Source organism: Heloderma suspectum, chromosome Z (genome assembly GCF_057233095.1).
Source record: "Heloderma suspectum isolate Gila_16-S chromosome Z, 16-S_ref, whole genome shotgun sequence".
NCBI classification, from domain to species: Eukaryota; Metazoa; Chordata; class Lepidosauria; order Squamata; family Helodermatidae; genus Heloderma; species Heloderma suspectum.
This window is the reverse complement of record NC_139476.1, coordinates 15855072-15874825: the sequence shown is the minus strand read 5'-3', so window position 1 is coordinate 15874825 and position 19754 is coordinate 15855072. Positions and strand designations below refer to the sequence as shown.

Sequence of the window (19754 nt, the reverse complement as noted above, 5' to 3'; positions counted from 1 at the left end):
AAGTTGAGCTGGATAGGGTTGCACTCCCCCCGAAGACTCAGGCTTGCAGTCTGGCTGGACTCTTGAACTCGGATGCCCAGGTCTTGGTGGTGGTGGCCAGGAGTGCACTCACACAGTTGAGGCTAGTGAGCCAACTGTCCCTGTCCCTAGAGACATCTGATCTGGCCCTGGTCACACACGTTCCTTAGTTCCTTAGTTTTGACTACTGTAATGCACTCCACATGGGGCTGCCTTTGAAGACTGTTCGGAAACATCAGCTGGTCCAGAACGCTGCGGCCAGACTGTTGACCAGGATGGGTTACAAGGAGCACATGACTCTCCTGCTGCAGAAGCTTCACTGGCTACCAGTCTGTTTCTGGGCAGAAGTCAAAATGCTGGTTATGACCTATAAAGCCCTATACAGCTTGGGACCAGGCTACCTGACAGACTGCCTACTCCCACCACCTTCTCCCATGAGCCAGCCTGCTCCTTAAGATCTTCTGGAGAGGCCCTTCTTTCGAGATCTCCACTATCAGAGGTGCATTTCATGGCAACCTCAGACAGGGTCTTTTCAGTGGCCGCTCCCAGGCTGTGGAACTCCATCCCAAGGGCGGCTAGGTTTGCCCCCTCTCTGCTGTCCTTCCAAAGGCAGGCAAAGGCCACTTTATTCAAGAAGGCCTTTGACCTGTAAGTGGGTCTGTGGGCTGGGTGGTGTTTTTATTCTGTAATTGTTATGTTATGTTATGTTTTGTATTGTAATTGTTTTAATCTATTTTAAATTATTTTTGTAAGCCTTGAATGCCATTGCCTGGTGGAAAGGCGGGTATAAATCAAATCACTCGATCCATCATAAATGTCAAAGGAGAATTGAGCTTCAGTTTTCATAGTGGTTTGAAAGTGAGAAATCAGGTACTGAACAAATTTCTCTCCATCCCTACCACAGACACATTGCAGACAAATATTGGTCAACATTAAGGGACAGAAAGGTAAAGGTAAAGGTGTCCCCAGCCAGTCGTGTCCGACTCTAGGGTGTGGTGCTCATCTCCATTTCTAAGCCGAAGAGCCAGTGCTGTCCGAAGACGCTTCCGTGGTCATGTGGCCGGCATGACTGAACACCGAGGTGCACGGAACGCTGTTACCTTTCCCGCCGAAGCGCTACCTATTTATCTACTTGCAATTTCTTGCTTTCGAACTGCTAGGTTGGCAGGAGCTGGGACTGAAGACGGGAGCTCACTCCGTCACGCAGCACTCGGGTCTTGAACTGCTGTCCTGCCGACCTTCCAGTCTGCAGTTCAGCATCTTAACCACTAAGCCACCGCGGCCCCTAAGGGACAGAAACTTGGCATTTAAAAGAATTAAAACAATTGCTGGGAAATAGAAACTTGCATCTGTTGTTGCATTCTGCAATCTTTTTTTCATAATCCCCTGCAGAATCACGGCCCATATAGAGCTCTAGCTGTATGCCCAAAGAGGGAGTTTCCACATCCAACCCATGCGTAGCGATGTACGGATTTTTGTTAAATTTGTTCTGGCTGTGTTCCACAGATTCAGTTCCGTTGCCCACTCATTGAGGGAATCGATTGTTTTTAGGGATGTGCAAGGATTTTGTTCTACTTGTGCAAGTGCCCATTAGCATCTGTGCGCATTAACATTAGCGCGCAGTTGCACTAAAGCACATTTGCGCGAGTGCAAATTTGTGCAAATCCCCCCAAAGCAAAAAACAACCTGCAAGTCCATGGAAGTGACACATCTCGGAAAAAGCCAGTCCGCCGCAGAGTACACGAATTAGGTTCATAGAAATTTGAACTCCTGTGAATCGGTTGCCGATTTCTTGCCCACGAGCGAAAGGAACAACCACGATGCTAAAAACAGTAGCTGATGCAGGTAACACCTAGGGTTTGGGAATATTCCCAAGGTGTGGGTGAAGGAGGGCAGCAGTCTCACTCGTCCTTCTTGAAACTAATTGCGTAACCTTAACTCTGCCCCTTGGGAGTGGCGTGGGAACCATCCATAGCATACAACGGGGACTATCTTGTGAGTCGAAGGAAGGAGACTCCTATGGAACCACATTATGCAAAGGTTAAGAAGTCACCAGGCTGCAAGGCAGCATAGTTTAGTGCTGTCTAAAGGAGACGACAAAAATGGGTGGGGGGTGGGGAAGGAACATAGGGGAGGGACTGTAACTCTGAGAGTACGTGCACTTCATGCAGGTAAGTTTGATCCCAAGTGTCTCTGATGGAAAATAGAATTCAGTCGGAAAGATCTGTGCTTGAGGTTCTGGAGACCATGTCCTCCCGCCTAGCACCCCTAGCCAGTTTGATTCCCCAGCGGGGACCCCCAATTCTGAAAAGAGGGCCTGCAGCTCAGGGGTGGAGCCCTTGCTTTGCTTGCGGAAGGCCCCCAGCTCAGTCCCTGACACCCCCAGGTTAAAAAGTATCAGGTAACCTGTGATGAAAAAGGGCCCTTGTCTGCAAGAGTAGAAATTAAGTGAGCACAGGGGCGTTGAACGACTTTCAGCCCAAGGGTTCAGTTTTGGAGAAGTTCTCAGGGGCTGCATGTGAGTAGGGGGCGGGCCTAAAGCCAATTGGGGCAGGGCCAGAAACACCGGCATATTTTAGCTCAAATCCCTTACTGCCAGTCACTAAACCTTCAGATAGGCATTTTGAACTGCTAGAATGGGGGGAAAAGCCACACAAAAGCAGGGAAACCAAACCATCAGCAGTCAGGAAATCTAGAGACCCACCCTCCCCAAGGCCTGGACTGGGATTTGAGGTGGGCCAAATGTGGCCCATGGGCCTGAGGGTTGACAGCTGTGGTGTGTAGGATTGCAGGCTCAAGCACTCAAGTTTTGAGACAGACCCGTTACAAGCAGCATCAGAAAGACTGCAACTTTTGCAAAGTGTTGGAATGGTGTCCCAAATCATTCACGCTCCCCAGTTCCCGTGCCTCCCCCCCAGTCCCCAAATCTCTTTTTAACATCAAAAGTCTACAACACAAGTGTGGCTCAAGCAATCTTTATTTTGTGTTTATTTTTAAACCATGTTTTAAAAGTTTCTTCTTTTTTAATTTTTTTTTAAATACAGGTAACTTAAATGAGGTGATAAAACAGGTCTAACTCATCCCCTCCGCCCTTTTTTCCCCCTCCCACACACGCTTTCAAAAACAGACATACAGGAGAAGTATTTTGTAATGCTTTTGACTGTCCTTCTTTTTGCTGTGATTGATTTTAAAAAATAAAATAATCCAGAACCAAAAAAAGCCCCCCCCCCCCCCCCGGATGAGAGAGTGGAAAAATGGAGGACCGGGAGAGGAGGACACAGATACACGCACTCACACCATACAAAAAAAGTAGTATATTTAAATATATAATTAAAAAAACATTAAAAAAAATTAAAAACCTGCTACAGCATCACATACAAACGGATTTCACATCTAGGGAAAAGAAACAGGAAGTGTAACAGCACTATTTCACCAGAGGGAGAACAATTATCCCATTTCGCTCTGGTTGGCAAGAGACTGCCGCCAAGATACTGATGGACACTGGTTTTGGTAGCACTGGTGGGATGTGGGGTGGCGGCAGCTGTGAGACTTTCGGAAAAGACACAGGTTGGTGGATAAGGTAGATCCTTGCTACATGAGATGCTCACGGGGGAAGGAGGAGAGTTGCACAAGTGGAACTATTCATTGCAAAGAGACAAACCAAAATCTCCATGCAGGACTTCCAAAACTGGAGTCCAAGAGCTATTTTGGGACCAGCTCTCTAGATTCTTTGGAAGACGCACTTGCTCTCCCTTTTTCTAACGGGTTCTGGATTCAAATTCATCCATAAAAGGAGGAAAGAGAAGGGGGAAAGAAGAAGAGATCATGGAGATCGCCAAGAACAATTCAAATCCATATTTCCGTCTTTTTCCAGGATGTGCCTTCGGCACTTCAAAACACAAATGCGCTGTCATGGAATGCTGCAAAATTGGTTAATTAAAGCCCAGTTTTATAAAAGCAAAGGTCTCGTCTCTCTGGCCCACGCACCTTCACAGCTATGTTTTTGCGACTTCAAACAAAAATGCGTGTTAAGTGAAAGCAATACCAAAATATGACATGTTTTTTTGTGTTTTTGATACGCAAACCATCGACTTCGGTCTAGCTGTGTCAACTTTTCCATAGTAGCGTGGGAAGTTTAATAACCAATATGAAACTCACTCTAATTGCATTCAAGTGAATCCAATTTAGTTGGGAGGGAAAGATGAATGTGGAAATGAATTTTACTTTTAATTGGCACCTGTCTTCACTGTTTGAACAAGCAAGACTGTTTTTGTTCAGTTACTAATGGAGAGCATTGCATATGTGCAAAAAGTTTAAGGGTGAGATCTATGCATGTTTAGACAGGAAAAAAAGGCCTACATGGCTGGCTGGGGCATGCTGGGAGTTGTAGGCCTGTTTTTCTGTCTAAACGTGCATAGCATTGTGCCTTAAGGTTTTTTTTTGTGGGAGGGGGAAGAGTTTATTGACTAAGTTTGTGGCAGGGCTTTAAGAATCAGTTTTAAAATTAAAACATGCACCAACTGAACATGAAGCTCTGACACATGGCCAAATGCTCAGGTCCTCCTGGGGCATAGTTTCCACCAAACATTTTCCTTGGTTCCTAGAGTGTCTCATTCTGGCTTCCAGGAAGTGGTGGGCGGGGTGTACAGGACACCTTGAAAAGGATACTGGGAAAGGGAATTGCCATATAGCAGAAAAGAAGGGGTTCGACAGCTTGGAAAAAAGATATGATTTCCACACAAGGAAAATCAGAATAAAAATGGAGCAACTGATGCGCAAAAAATTCCAAAGTGAGGCACTTGCTTCAGAAGTTTATTCTGCTTTTGAAAAAGACAGACAAGTAGTGTTAAAAATGTCTGGACTGAGGCCGAATCCAGCTGTGCACTGAGATCCGGCCGTACCTCCCTCTACCATTTCTCCCATCACGCCTCAACTGTTGACTTCTGGAAAGAGGGCTGTGAGCAAACATGGATCGAGAGAAGAAACGTGGGGAAAAGAGGCAAGCCGGAAGATGCAAAGCCCTATCTTCAAAGCGGGTTAAATGAAGGCTCAAGACAACACACACACACACACACACACTGGAATCAGAAGGGCAGAGTCTGTACATAAGAGCACTATGGAGGCCTATTGTTTGAGCTCAGGTGCCCCCCCCCCCAAGTTTCAAAAATAATTTCCCAATCTCTTAAAAAACTTTAAAAAACAGCAGTACTCAACCAGCCTTCTCAAATATTGGCTGGGGAGCCCTTGAGACCTTTTCGGACTCCGACACCCATAAACTCCAGGCCGCACTGTCAGGGATGACAGGAGTTGGGCTGGTGGTTCTCCACTTTTTCCACTTCAACACAAGGCAGCCCCTCGGATCACCCTCCGGTCTTTGGAAAAGGAAAACATTTCCAAAAGAATGAACAAAACTTAAAAAGGTTTTGGAAATGGTTCGATCAGTTTGAAATTTGACTAAGGAGGGATCTTTTTGGAGGGCAAGAGAGGGTTATCTTCTGTTAAGAGATGCTTAGCAGTGTGCCAGGATTATATCCTCCAGCGGCCGTTGCAAGGGAAGCCAGAAAGGTTGACGCTGGTTTTGATGTCAGTATCGTAATGCAGACATGTGCCATAAGGATAAAATCCACACCAGCCACTTAAAAAGTAACAAAAGTCTGTGGATTACGGCTTGTTTTATTTTGCAGGTACATTGCTGAAAAAGGTAGGCCCAGATCCCCTATTAATCCTCCATGCCATTCCCTTTCGGGATGCCTGCTCCCCTCCTTGAAAACACACATACACTCACGTTTGTACACGCACAGACACACTTTCGATGGGTAGGTTTGCACAGAAGAAAAAACAGGCAAGAGCAAAGATTCTACAGCCAATGAAAAAATTACTGGCTCAGATAGTTTAAGTCTATAAATAATAATTTCAAAGACACACATAGCCAAGTATCTTGGTAAGAATGACCAGATACTATTTTGTGTTAATTTCATTTTTAAAAAATCAGAGGAAAAAAAACCTCTGAAAGGAAGCTTGGTCTCTACAACAGAGTGTACATTTGAGATTTCTTGGGTGTGCATGTGCGGTGAGATCTACGGGCAGCCGGAGGTGCCCACGCCACATGGCGGACGAGGTATGTGAAACGGAATGTCAGGGGTGCTGGCGGTTTCTGGGTGCTTAAGAGTGCTTAAGGGGAAGTCAACCTATGGGAACAGCAGTAATGTTGCTGGGTGGTAGTGGAAAGGGGGATCTGTGACCCCCTGGCCCCAAAGTAAGAAGTTGGGAGGTCAGGAGTAACCTGGTGAGGACTGTACCACAACAGGAGGAGCCAGCTGGGGTAGAGGACAACATCGAATGATTTGTGCAGAGCAGCTGTGGAGGAAAGGGTTGAGGGCAGGGGGGAATTGCAGACCTAAGCAATCCTATCGCCCTGTGCAGAAGTTGCTATTGAGCGGTGGGAAATATATCAGAAGTCAACAGGTTACTAGTCTTAATTCTCCCAGCCTGGCTGGTTCACACTCTCTCCCAGAGACAACTGAAAAAGAATAAGGAAAGCAAAACCCAGTAATCTCACGACGGTTTAATGTGCACAATTAAAAATAAAAAAGAAAGTCGATATATCGTATCAACGATGTACAATGCAGAAAGAGAAAGGACAAGAGATACTCGAGTTGAGGTCATAGCGAGCGTGCCTTTCTCTGCTTTCCAATATCATCTCAGGAGATCCAAAACGTTTTATGGGCTTGTTTCATGATTCACACCTCGAATAAAGTGCATGCGGTCCTGGCAATGGAATCATCTGTGGAAGAGAGCGCTTAGATTCGAGAGCTTCAAGATTTGTTGAGAAATGCTACATATCAAGGGAAGGAGGAAGGAAGGAAGGAAGGAAGGAAGGAAGGAAGGGAAAGGACAGACACACGTTTACACACACACCTCCCCCCTCAAATCCAACTTTTGACCCCCCCCCGATCCACCCTCCCTCCGCCTGAAGAATGCACAGCGCTTCCCGTTACACAGAAGTCACCAAAATAAAAAATAAATTTGTTGGGTTTTGTTTTGTTTTTTAAAAAGAGGACACTTCCAGCAATGAAACTGCCTCCAATTTTAAACGGATATCCTCACCGATTTCACAGGGAACCAAGCAGCTTTGCGTACACCAAAAAGGTTTTCTCCCCGCCAGCCCTGGCTTTTCCCTCCCCACACCTGAAAATACAATCAGATCAGGAAGCCGGGGAGGTTGAAATCCTCAGCCCTCCCAGTTCTGCACAACTCAAGTCCAGCTCCCTGGTATCTTCCGGGTTCGTCTTCTCCTCCACACATAGTCTAAGGCAGCTGGTTGAAGAATCCCCTTCTTAAATCGCAAAAAAGAAAGAAACCACCCAATTTTTTTTAAAGTGTTCGCCATCTTCCTTTCAAGTTCTCTTCCTGGGAAGGAACATCTCTTGCAGGCTCGATTTGCCTGAAGCTGTTTCAGCTCTTAAAATAAAAAACAGAACAGAGTGTTTGTTTTTTAAAATAATAGAAAATACTGTTCTCCAAGGGGACATTGCATCCATCTAAATACATCCAAAGACGAAGTCCGACCCAAAGAAATCCACAGAAACTGAGTCTCTTAGAATCAAGCACCCAAAAAACTTCGCTCTCACGGACCAAAACTGAATTATTTAATTATTACTAAACGGTCTCTTCTTGTTTTCGTTTCTCCGGCAGCCCCTCCCCTCCCGGAAAAAGGTTCGTTATTTCCGTATTTTCATTTTTTAAAGTTTTTATGCTACGACAAATTCAGATTTCAGGTCCGCCTTGACTTCAGGTTTCCACACAGAGTCTTCGAAGTCTAAATCCAGGCTGCTTTCGCTGGAGACGCTACTGTTGCTGTTCGTTCGGCTGGATTTGCGGTTCGGCAGCCAGTGATACGGCGCGCGGGCATCCCGCCGGGCTTTTCGGCGCAGGCGTTTCTGTTCCATCAGGAGCTGCAGGCGTTCCACCTTGCAACGGGTGGCGCGGTTCTCCGTCTGCCGCAAGCGGTCACCTGAAAAACATAGGGAAAACTGCCTTAAAAGGGGCGTCGAGGGAGGTCAAAAGCATCGGTTTGGCTGCAAAAAGAGAAACGGGGTTTTAAGAAATCTATTTTAAATAGCAACGTTCTGCCCTTCATTAATGAATTGCAGAGTGGCACAGAAAATGAGCTGGAACAATTAAAGGTGAAATAAAAATCTGCAGCAAAACAAGAACATCAAAGTCGCGAGGCTTTGCAATCGGTTTTAAAGCCGGGTGTTGAATCCCCTATTCCGGGTGTTCAACATTCCCCCTATTCCGTTCCCTTCTCCCCAAGCTGCCAGGCAGTTCAAACCAGGATGCTAGAACGGAGCATCCCAGAATCCTCCTGGCCTTGCCAGTCATGTGATGCCAGAGAGCCAATCCTGTCTTATTGCTTGCTATAAAGCCTCAAGAGGTCCCTGTTGAGACTTGTAGTTACGGGAGAGGCTGGATGTCGGCGAAATTGCCTGGAGATTGGAACCCAGGCTTGGCCCAGCCCTATCCACCACTACTATGCTACACTGGATTTAAGTTTCTAGTTCTCATGGTTGCAGCGACGCTTGGAAGCAAGTGGCAGACGCTTGGCAAAGTATCAGTATACAGAAAGGACGACCAGTGATGGGGGGGGGGGGGGGCTTCTGTGACTTGCCCTCTCCTCCATGTGAATAACTAGGAAAAAGCTATCTAAAAAACAAAGGCAGCTGTATGGACCAGAAGAGAAATCCCACAGTCCAGAGAGGGTAATACCTTTCTTAAGCCAACTCCAAGATCATGAAGAACTGTGCAAGCTTCTGAAATCAGCAGGTCTCTTCATTGGGGAAGGTGTTACAAAAAGCAGGTGGAGGAAATAAGCGGATCGGATGTTTAATCGGTCAGCTGCTTTCTCCCCCTCCGATTCCCTCTGGATTCTGGTCCAGAAACACCTTCGGTCTGATCCAGCAAAGCATTTCTTATATTCCGAAGTCATATACAGCTGCCTGCCCTGCAACTGGGGGCAGCTTACCCGCACTGCGGGGATCGGGTAGGAACAGCCATCCATCCTGACATCGGGACACAATGGGGCTCTGACGTACCTCCCTGTCCAGTCGGGCTGGAAAACCCGAGGGGACCCGGGACGGAGCTTGGCCAACGTGGGCACTCGCGCAGGGCTGGCAAACGTGAGGGGACCTGGAGCGGAGTTTGGCCAACGTGGGTGCTGGTGGATCCAAGATGGCCGCTCAAAGCCCCACAAAGCTCAAAGGGGCACCCCCCCCCGGGAAAAATGAAAAAAAATCACGCACGGACTCAATTTTTCTTTTAAAAAAGGATGCCTAACCTTCCGCCCCCCCACAACCACTGTGCTTGAAGAGGACAGCCCCCCACACACAAATACCAGTCCCTCGGCATGGGGGGGGAGCATCTACGGAGAAGTGGGCCCCCGTCTCCATGGAAACAGAGACAGGAAGCACAATGGTTTCTGGCACACTTTTTTTCCCGCCCCCCCCCCCCGGGTTTTGATCACTTCCCCTCTCTCGGAGGAGAACAGAAGTCATTTCTAGCTTCACGCCACCCACTCCTCCCCGACAAGGCAGAGGGTGCGTTTCTCTCTCTCTCTCTCTCTCTCTCTCTCTCGCTTTAGCAGCCTGTGGGCGGGCGAACAATTGAACGTTTACAGAGACCGGGTTTTGGGAGGGGGAGCGGGGGGGGGCAGGCAGCGGTGATGGAGGAAGAGGAAAAAGCGGAAGCCGTCGAATAACCAAGTTGGCCGTGGAGTTCTTTCTCTCTCTTTCCTCTCTCCCCCCTTCAGTGTCATTGGGGGGGGGGGAGAAAAGGGGGAGGAGAAAAGGGAAAGTGGGGGGGACGACGACAGGTTTTTTAAAAAAGCAGAAATGCAAAAAGCAAAAGCCGAACAAAAAGGAACGGGATTGCACAGCCCAGATCAGCTGCCGTCGGCTGCCTGGGCCTCAGTTTGCCCTGCGTGGCAGGCAGAGCAAGCTGGGCCTTGGCCCCCCCCCCCCCCCAAAAAAAAAACTTTTTAAAAAAATCGATAGCTTGTTCAAGTGAGGTGCGCTAAGTGGAGACAAGAAAGCAGTCGGAGGAGGCAGGCACTGGAAGAAAAAAAGAACAGCATTCTTACACCCCCCCCTCGCCTCTTGCAACGGCAGGGCGAGAGGTAGCGGAGCGCGTTAAGAATTAACTAGCTGATCTCATGCCCTTAAGCGCGGAAGGGCATTTCTAATCTACAGTGGTGACAGGCAGGACAGAAGCTGGGGGCGGTATTTATTCTAAAAGCATTCATCCAAGGAGACCACAATTGTGCAAACGCCCCCAGAGAGGGGCAGGGGATGATTCTGTGGACAGTTGGGGGGGTTGCTGGGAAAAGCAACCCCCCCAACTCCCCCCCCTTCATAATGGGGAGCTCCCTTCAACGGTCCTGCTGCCTGGGCTGACTATATGTTTTTATTTGTTCATTGATTTCGTGCCTTTTGTCTAAAGGAGCTCTGCAATCCCTTCTCCCCTCAGGTTTGCCTTCACAACGCCCCCCCTGTGGTCGCTTAGACCTCGGTGGTTGCCGAGTAGGGATTCAAACCTGGGTCTCGCCCGCTGTTGCCCGACACTCTAATCCCGGGCCGGGGATTCGACATGCTTGGATTGCAACCTCCATCGTTCCCATGCCATTGCTGGTGAGGGCAGACCAGACATCGTGGGACTACAAGTCCCATCAGCCTCCGTCATCCAGGGCGAGAGGGGATGAGAATGGTAGCCCAACCGCATTGGGAAGCCCCCACTTCGAACCCGAGGCGTTAGGCAACCAGGTGTCCTGGGACTACAACTCCCGTCAGCCTGAGCTAGCATGGCCAAGGATCAGGGATAAGGGCAGTCATCATCCAAAATCAATAGGGGGCGGCACCACGTTGCTGACTTCTGTTGTAACCACTATACCACGCTGTCTCCAATCACTCAGTTCTCTCCAGGCCAGAGGGGTGCTCTTAAAGAAGAACCCCGTGCCACCCCAAAGCTGGCAGCGCTGCAGAGATTAAACGCAGGCAGTCCAGCCAACGTTCTAATACCCCAGGTCTGGGCCTGTCCGAAAGACCCACAACTGTATTTAGGGAACCTGCTGCTCTGGGGGAAGACCACATGGCAGAAGAGATCCCTACCAGACGCACCGGCTCCGTTGCCCCTCTGGCTCCCCCCCCCAGTTGGCAAGCAGCCCTCTTTGCCGAGAGACATGACCTCAAAGTTCCCAGGTATTTTGCTAGTGCCCCCGCCCCGCCATGGCATGGCTTTTACGAGTTGGGGGGCAGCTCCTTAAGTGTGAGGCGCGTCCCCCGAAAGAGAATAATCTGGTGGCATCCCACTTTTGGGAAACTCGGGTGTACATCAGCCACAGTTTGGGGGTAACACGCATCAGAGACCCCCCCTACACCTCGCCCAAGTGCTTTCACAGCATGCCACTCTGAAATTGGAAGTGCCAAGTCTCCCGGGGAGTAAGCTGAAGGCAGATGCTTTTGCGGAGATCACATCTCTGGCCGCCCAGCCCAGAAATCCAAGTCATGCGAGGTAGGCTGGATGGCAACCCCGCACCACACCTGATCAAAGGTACAGTGCTCGTCCCACACATTTTATGGCCTAGCTGTGGGCATGGAAGGAGGGGCGCATGGCTGCTGTTTACCCCCTTTCGGTTCAGAAGGGCTGGGAAGGGGGCTTTGTGGCTGGCCCCCCTCCCTCATCCCCACGACCAAGGGCCAAGGCGCAGGTGCCCGGGAGGAGGAGGGAGGGGCGAAGCCGTCCCTGCGCATCTCAGCACTTCCTCGCCATGGTTGCTCACCTCCCCCTCAGCCTCTGGAGCCAACTGAACAAACAGGCGAGGGAGGGAGCGATGGGGGGGGGAGAGAAAACACTCCAGAGATGTGCGCCAGGGGGCGGGGAGCGCAAGGGAGACGGACTGGAGCACGGCCAAAAGAACGCAGCCCTGGACGCCACACAAGCGCACCTTGCGCAAGCCGAAAAAGCCCCCCTCCCCCGCCACCACAAGATCCACTTTTTTGTTGCAGCTCAGACAAGCAGCAGCTGGTCACCCTGGTTGCCCGAAATATTCCTCCCTCCCCGGTTTTTTCCCTTGCCAAGGAGGTTGCCAAGTTCACGGGTGTCCGTATGACGTATCTAGGCCAGTGTGCGCAGAGCGGGGGAGAGCTGGCTGGCATTGGCGCATGACCGAAAGTGGGGTGTGTGTGTGTGTGTGTGTGTGTGTGTGTGTGAGAGAGAGAGAGAGAGAGAGAGAGAGAGAGAGAGAGAGAAACAGACGAAAAGGAGAAGATTCCCAGAACGCGGGGAGGGGGGTTAAGGAGGGAAAGGAATGCTGCTGGTGCCGTCGGGTAGCCTTGAAGGCCTCCTACGCAGTGTGAGGAGGTTGGACTCACCCTGCTAGGAAAACTGGGCACTGAACGATGCTTCTGACACCAACGGCAAGGTCATACCACGCCCCCTCCCCATTTAGAAGGTAGTGCACTTCACGGCGCTAAACATAACCAGCTTCGGGATTCGTACAACATCCCTGCTGGGTAGGCTGCTCTGTTTCTCTCCCTGCTGCACTGCAGGTGCTAGAGGACCGTTCCTTCACTTAAGCTGCAATTTGAACCCAGGACATCCCTGCCTCGCAGCAAGAGTTGGCGGGGGCAAAGAGGCAACGTTAGCGGAGGTCAGCAGTCCACACGTCATCTCCTGATCATCTGCCTTCCTGAGGAGGGATGGGTCCCTTGGTGTCTGTTTCAGAGAGACCCCAGCAGGCTACGCTCATCAGCAGTGACAGGCCCCAGTTCAAGACTGGCTGCCTCCAGCGAAAAGCATTTTGGTGCAGGGAGCCTCCAGGAGTTGCTGTCAAATCGGAGAGGTCACAAATCGCAAGGAGGCCGCTTTCCCACGTCTAATGCTCTAACCACTATACGGCACTCCTGCCCAATGCATGTGTGTGTGTGTGTGTGTGTGTGTGTGTGTTAATTAGGCCTTTTCACCCTGGATGTCTATCAGCGGGCACACCACCTTTTTGCATCCTTTGGAGGTCTTCATCCCCAGAACAGCCCTGCAAGGTAGGCCACTGCTGTCGCAGCTTCACAGCTCAGGCACAACTCACAACAGGCTGAACTCACACACCTTTCTATCTTCACTAGAAAGAAAGAGTGACACCACAGCAACATAGAGGACCAGGCGCTAGAGAAGCATTGTCCAACTTGCCCTCCATTGGTGGCTGGGGGGAACAAAATGGGGCCAGTGGCATATTCTAGGTCTTAGAATATGGGTCAGTTGTGGCTGTGGAGAAGGGACAGCCAAAATAATTCTCTCTGCCAAGACATGGAGTGGACACGACACAAGTGTCATTTCGGACAGTGGGCAACTCAACGCTCCTCTAGACAGAAATGAATAAATTCCCGCATACAGAAAAACAGCACCTCAGGGATAAGGATGCCAGGTGACTGAATGCTCCTCTAGACAGAAAGAAATACATCCCTGTGTACAGAGAAGTAGCACCTCAGGGATAACAATGCCAGGTGACTGAAGGCTTCTCTAGACAAAAATAAATACATCCCTGTATAAAGAAAAGCAGCACCTAAGGTATAAGGATGCCAGGTAACTGAACGCTCCTCTAGACAGAATTAAGTAAATCCCGGCATACAGAAAAGCAGCAGCTCAGATGTAAGGAAGTCAGGTGACTAAACGCTTCTCTAGAGAAGAATAAATACATCCTTGCATATGGGAAATCAGCCCGAGGGATAAGGTTGCCAGGTGAGTGAACACTCCTGTCAACGGGAATAAGTAAATCCCTCCACGCAGAAAGCCAGCACCTCAGGGAAATGGGTGCCCCCCCCCCCCGAAATCCAGGCCTTCATTAGGTTCAACTGGAGTGGGTGGGTTGCTAGGCCCTGCCAGATGCGATGGGACAGCACAATGCCACGAATTAGGTGAACAGAACTTTGGGGCAGGAGGAGAGTCCCAAAGAGGAAAAGCAAGTGGGAAAGGGGAGGCAGAACCCTTTCCCTTCCATCAGCCACCAGCATGCCCCCCCCCCCCCAAATCCCCTGGGTCTTGCTTCTGGTCACAGAGCCCAGCCAGCTGGGGGATAAATGCGGGTGGGAGGGTAGAGGTGTGTGTGTGTGAGGGGGAGGAGATGGGGGCGTGTGGGTGGGGGGTGGAGTGGCTGGCAGGCAGGCATTGGCCGGGGAAGGGTTATGCACCCCTCTTATCACCCACTTAAGCCACAGCTGACAACCTGATGCTCTGAACCCAGCTGCAAACTGCAGGGTGAATAACCTAACAAAGAGGCTTTGGCGAGGTGGGGGGGAGGAAGAGGCCTACAATGGGTCCCCCTCCCCCATGAACCAATGTCAGCAAAAAACAGGCTCCTGGACAGAGAGACGTCCGCCGCTTTTTTGCATAGCTGGGGTGGGTGGGTGGCGGTGACAGGGGAGACGTGGGTGGGAAAGAGAGAAGAGATTCCGATTTTCCATTTGAGCCAGAAATGGAGAAGAGGAGTGGGGGCGGGGAGAAGAGAAGAGAAGCAAAAGCCATGTTGCTTTGCAGAGACCGCCCCGCTCCGTCCCTCGCCCCCGCCAACTCTGTTCTATTTTCGGACTGGGGCCCACGGCTTCCTCACAACGTCGCCAAAGAGACGCAGGAGCGCTAAAGCGATAAGTAGCGTTACAGTGGAACGATGCTGGGAAGAGTGGATAAATCCCATAACATTGGGTGGGTAAAACAAGCAAGGATGCAACCCAATATAGGACTACAATGAGTGTCGGGCTGAACACCCAGAGAGTGTGTGGCATAGTGGTTAGAGCATGGAGCGAGTGGGAACTGGGTTCAAATCCCCCAGGGGCCAGCCATGAGGGTCTCTTTGGGATCTTATGCGGAGAAGGGTTTTCCCCAATCCTCATTTTTAATTGGAGATGCCAGGGATCGAATGTGACCCTTCTGCATGCAAAGCAGGGACTCTGGCTGGGGAGGATGGAAATTGCAGTCCGACACATTTGGAGGGGGCAGGTTGGGGAAGTCAAAAGAATCCAGATGTTCTTTTACAAAACCATTCAGTTCCATCCTCCCCTCCCCTCTCTCTGTGTCTACTCAGACATAAGCCCAACTGTGTTTAAACAGGACTTACTCCCAGGTAAATGCATAGAGGATCACACACCTTAAAGCCCTCAAGACATCACTTCTGCTTCTCCTTCCCTCTGCTGCCTTTCCACACTGTCAACACCTAAATTGTAAGCAACTTAGGGAAGGGACCTGCCACTTTTGCTGAGGCAAATGGAGGGCCCCGCATTAGCCACTTTTTAAAGAACGGTGAAAACTGGAAACCGATTTCGCCGCCTGGGAGGCATTTTAGCAATCAAAGTGGGATATACATGCTAATAATACATAATAAATACATAAATTTCAACCGGCCCATTCACTATTTGGATGTCATTGGGAATGGGTTGGATCTACACTTCATCCTACTTAAGAGGAGACCACTGGAAACCAGTGGGACTTAAGTTAGTCAAGCCCCATTGATTTCTGTGGTCCTACTCTATGGAGAACCAGGTCTGGATCCAACCCAATATGAAGGCGACAACAAATCCAATGTAATTCTTTCTCTATTGCCCCTCCCCTACAAGAAATATATCCCAGCCACAAAGGATTTTCATTTTCACACCTTGGCAGGGAAAATGAATCAGAAAGACAAAAGAAATCTGAGAATTACTGGGCAAATCTACAAAAAAACAACAACCAGCTATTACAAGAATGGGGTAGGAATGAGGAATGACAAACACCATTCAAGAAAAATGAAATGAAGGACTCTCCCCCTGCCCCAAAAAGCCATTTCCAAGAAGATGGGAGGATTTTGAAGGCAGGAAGCAAACGCATCGTAATCCAGTCATTAGATCTAGACACTGGCAGTTCATTTGCATATGCAAACGACACTTCAGAAAATGAAAAGACACGGGCCAAGATGCCCTGCAAAATCTCATCAGGTTTGCAATGGGTGAATGCCAGACGTTAGCATATTCAAAGAAAGAAGCTATCCCTTCATGCCTTGTGTTCCAGCGTTGCCCGTGACCTAGAATTAAGCAAGTGGGTGGTATTCGAACACATGACCCGCCCTCCCATTGACTGTGAATCCAGACAACTCTGGGAAGGGCTGTACCACACAGCTGTTTCTGGCATTCTGAGCCCTGTTTACTGCTTGGTGGTCCAAAGGTGGCTACCAACGTGGGGCTAAAACAGAAGGAGGGCTTCCTGATGGGATTGGGTTGGCTTTGAAGCGGATCCAGTCAAACAGTAGGACTTCCTTCCCTGGGATTTCTAATTGGGGCAGAGACGGGGCAGCATGTTACCAAGCGATTACACGTGCGGGAAGATATACCATCTGGCCAAATGGACAAAAGGAGAAATGTTTCAAAGCATCTCCCCGCCGCACTCCAAATTATTGATTAAAAAAAAAATCAACTGTGTCCTCTTTTCTGGGTCATCCCATCTTTCTTTTGCGTTGCCACAAAAGCACCTTGAGGACAGAGCACGCGTCTTGGTGCTAAGCAACCTGGGGGGTGGGGGGGGGGAGGCAGTGTGGCATACTAGGTACAGCTCTGGGTTTGGAAAGTCTGATCTCCACTTAGCCAAGTAGCTCCCCTGGGGCGAGTCACTCTGTCCACCTAAGCGACCTCACAAGATCATTGCGAAAGGAGCGATGAGATGTAGGATTTTTTTCTGTCCAAGCACCCATAGGAGTGAGCCTTTCAAAATCTACATTGGCTTTTTCCAATCTGGGACCCTTCCAGAGGTTTTCAACTGAAACTCCCATCAGACCCAGTCAGGAATGCTGGGCTCTGTAGTCCAAAACAGGTTTGGTGTCAAGTTGAGCGAGCCGGTCTAGAATAATGGAACTGGTAACGGACACACTCAGTGTGGGTTTTTTGGGGGTGGGTGGGTGATGCAGGGTAGACAAGGGACATCGCTACCCGGGCTTATGGGCCCATAGAAGTTCCTGTGAACTTTAGTTCCCATCAGCCCCTGGCAGTGGCAATGGACAATGGGACCTGGAGGCTACCAACGCAATTCCACCAGCCATGCGGAAATTTGCTTCATTTTTTTCTTCTGCACTCCTCATCCTGCTTTCCTTGCGCGCTGTGTCTTTTGAGATGGTGATAATAATAATAAAAAAGTACCAGTGGGCTGGAATCTAACTAGAAGTGAACTGCTAGGTGGCAGCAACGTGGCCACCCTGCACCACATCTAGCCGGCTGCGACAGCGCTCACTTCGGTCCCTTCTGCATTGCTCTCCTTCCCCCAACGAGAAAGCTGTAGCTCTTGCAGCAGGGACCTGTTTTTGCAGGGTTACATTTTATGTTCCAAAGAAATATCTTGAAAACTTTGGGACTGGGCCGGGGGGGAAACACCCCAATAAAAGCACGCTGAGGTCATAATCTTGTACACGCTCACTTTGGAGCAAGACCCATTGAACACGATAGAACCTCACAGTAGACATGCATGGGGCTGCACTGGGAAATACTATATTCAGACATGGCATTTTTGTTTTAATGGGTTATAATCTGTCCAGACAATGTTAGTTATTGGGCTGATTAGAAATGAAATCAACAGATAAATGTATTCAAGTATTTAGGGTGCAATCTTATGCATGCTTAGACAGACAAAAGTCCTACAACTTCCAGCATGCCCCAGCCATATTGCACCCGAAATCTCAAAATAGAAAACATTATATGAAGGCATTGAAAACGGTTAACTGACAAATTCTAGCAAGCTTGAAAAGCTGCACGCAGAAAGAACTCAGAACCACTTGCCCCCAAAAGTTAAATGACAACTTGAGTTTTAGATCTGACTGGTACTGGATGCATTTCAGCTACCCAGCTCGGCCAGTATCGTAGGGTCTTTCTTCCGTTAAAGTTACTCATTAATTTTAGGTAACAATGCCCTTCTAAAAATAAAAAGGGGCGGTGGTTTGAGTTCCACAGGAATAATATAGCACAAGACTTTCCACCTGCCATTGCTGGGTCCTCAAATCCAAACAGACCAGAGACCCAGTTGGGCTAAGCCAGGGAGCAGATCTGGGACTCACCGGTGGGTTTGCAGCTCGCTATTTGGCCCGGGCACTGGGCTCCCAAGTGCAAGGGCTGGCTAGTGGCAGCAGCCATCTTCTCTGAGGTAGTGTTGCCAGCGAGATCTGGGGAGGGGGGCGGTGAGGGCGACAGTGAGCACTGCGTCTGGCAGCGCAGCTGCGTCAGCGACTGCGGCATGCCCTGGTAGTGCCGGGTGGCGCTCAGGAGGTCGTTGAGGATCTGAAGGATGGTGCCAATGTCTCGCCGCGGCCGCCCACTACTGTCTTGGCAGTTGGGGTGTAAAGTGCCTGAAAGACAAAAAGCAACACATTAGTTCTGAGAATCCTTGATTTCTCACTCACTCTCCTTAAAGTTGCTAGTCCTCATGGCTACTATTCCAACTTTTCTTTCCTTCACGGAAGTCAGGTTGCTAGTCCTCACGGCTACTATTCCAACTTTCTTCTTTTTCAAGAACATCGCAAGCCCTCATGGCTATTATTTCAACTTCTTAATAAAACACCATACCATGTTTGTTTTAAAAAATATTGTTCTTTCATTTATGGTGGCTGAGAGGCTTCAAGAACTTACTGCCCTGCGCTGACTTAAAATGAAAACTAAGTTTTATTTTCCTTTTTAAAAAGGCAAGTTTCCAGCTCTCAGGAATATTAGGGATGTGCTGATCTGTGATCGTAATATAATCTGTCTGTCTATCATTCTGGGCAGGCAATCCCTCTAAGCTCAACTCACCATTTCCCAGCAGATATACTGGAATGTGGTGCTCAGTGGCTAAAATTGCAAGCAGTCACCAAGGGATTACAAGTCGCGCACCTTTAAATCAAATGCATTTTTTCGGTAGCCCGTTTTAACATGTCAGTGGCCATCACAACATCCTGTGGTAATGGGCACTGTGTGTTGTGTGAAAGAGAGAGGACGCGGTTCTTTTCACTTTGCTTGTGGAGTTGTTTATTTGATACAGACATGAGGGTCTTGTAGGAATCAACCAGAAATCAGGTTAGTATCCACTTGGCTCAAATTCTGCATTCAATGCATTTCAATGCTCAAATTCTGCATTCAATGTCTGTATGCAATCAACCAGGAATCAGGTTAGTATCCACTTAGCTTAAATTCTGCATTCAATGCCTTTCAGTGATCAAATCCTGCATTCAGTGCATTCAAAGACTGCATTCAATCAACCAGGAATCAGGTTAGTATCCACTTAGCTCAAATTCTGCATTCAATGCATTTGGTATGTGTGCGTGCGTGCACGCGCAAGTACACAGACATATACACGCTTTCAAAGTTTCACAGAGTTCTTAGTTCCACCTGACAAAAGAGTGCTATGAAACCCTCAGGCTTGCACGCAAACGTACGCAGTCCAGCAGAAGGTGACAACAAAAGGGGTGGCAAGACAGAAGTTCAACATGTGCCTACCGGAGAAAGTTCCCGAGAAGACCCCAGGGGCGTGGTTAACGAAGCTTTCGATCACAGCGCCGGGTTTGCGGGTACGAGGAGGCTGGGCTGGGCTGCTGCTGGGCGAACTGTTACTCCGAGTGGTGCAATCCACCTGGAAAAAGCAGGAGAAGAACATGAAGGCTGCGTCAGGACAGGGCACCTCTGCAGTGTGCTTTTTTCCTCCTCCCTTCCCCT

General features: G+C 49.3%; 1 protein-coding gene across 3 annotated transcripts in view; it reads right to left on the bottom strand.

The window, feature by feature from the left end:
• Positions 1–2979: 2979 nt before the first annotated feature.
• The window catches only part of MIDN (midnolin), a 43349-nt gene continuing 26574 nt past the window's right edge, over positions 2980–19754 (bottom strand). For all 3 annotated transcript variants that reach the window (XM_084826236.1, XM_084826235.1, XM_084826234.1), the window contains 3 exons: positions 19539–19671; positions 18128–18415; positions 2980–8032 (listed from right to left, as the gene is read on the bottom strand). In XM_084826236.1, the coding sequence (XP_084682362.1) occupies positions 7770–8032; positions 18128–18415; positions 19539–19671 (684 nt within the window). In that variant the 3' untranslated portion in view covers positions 2980–7769. The remainder of the gene's footprint in view (positions 8033–18127; positions 18416–19538; positions 19672–19754) is intronic.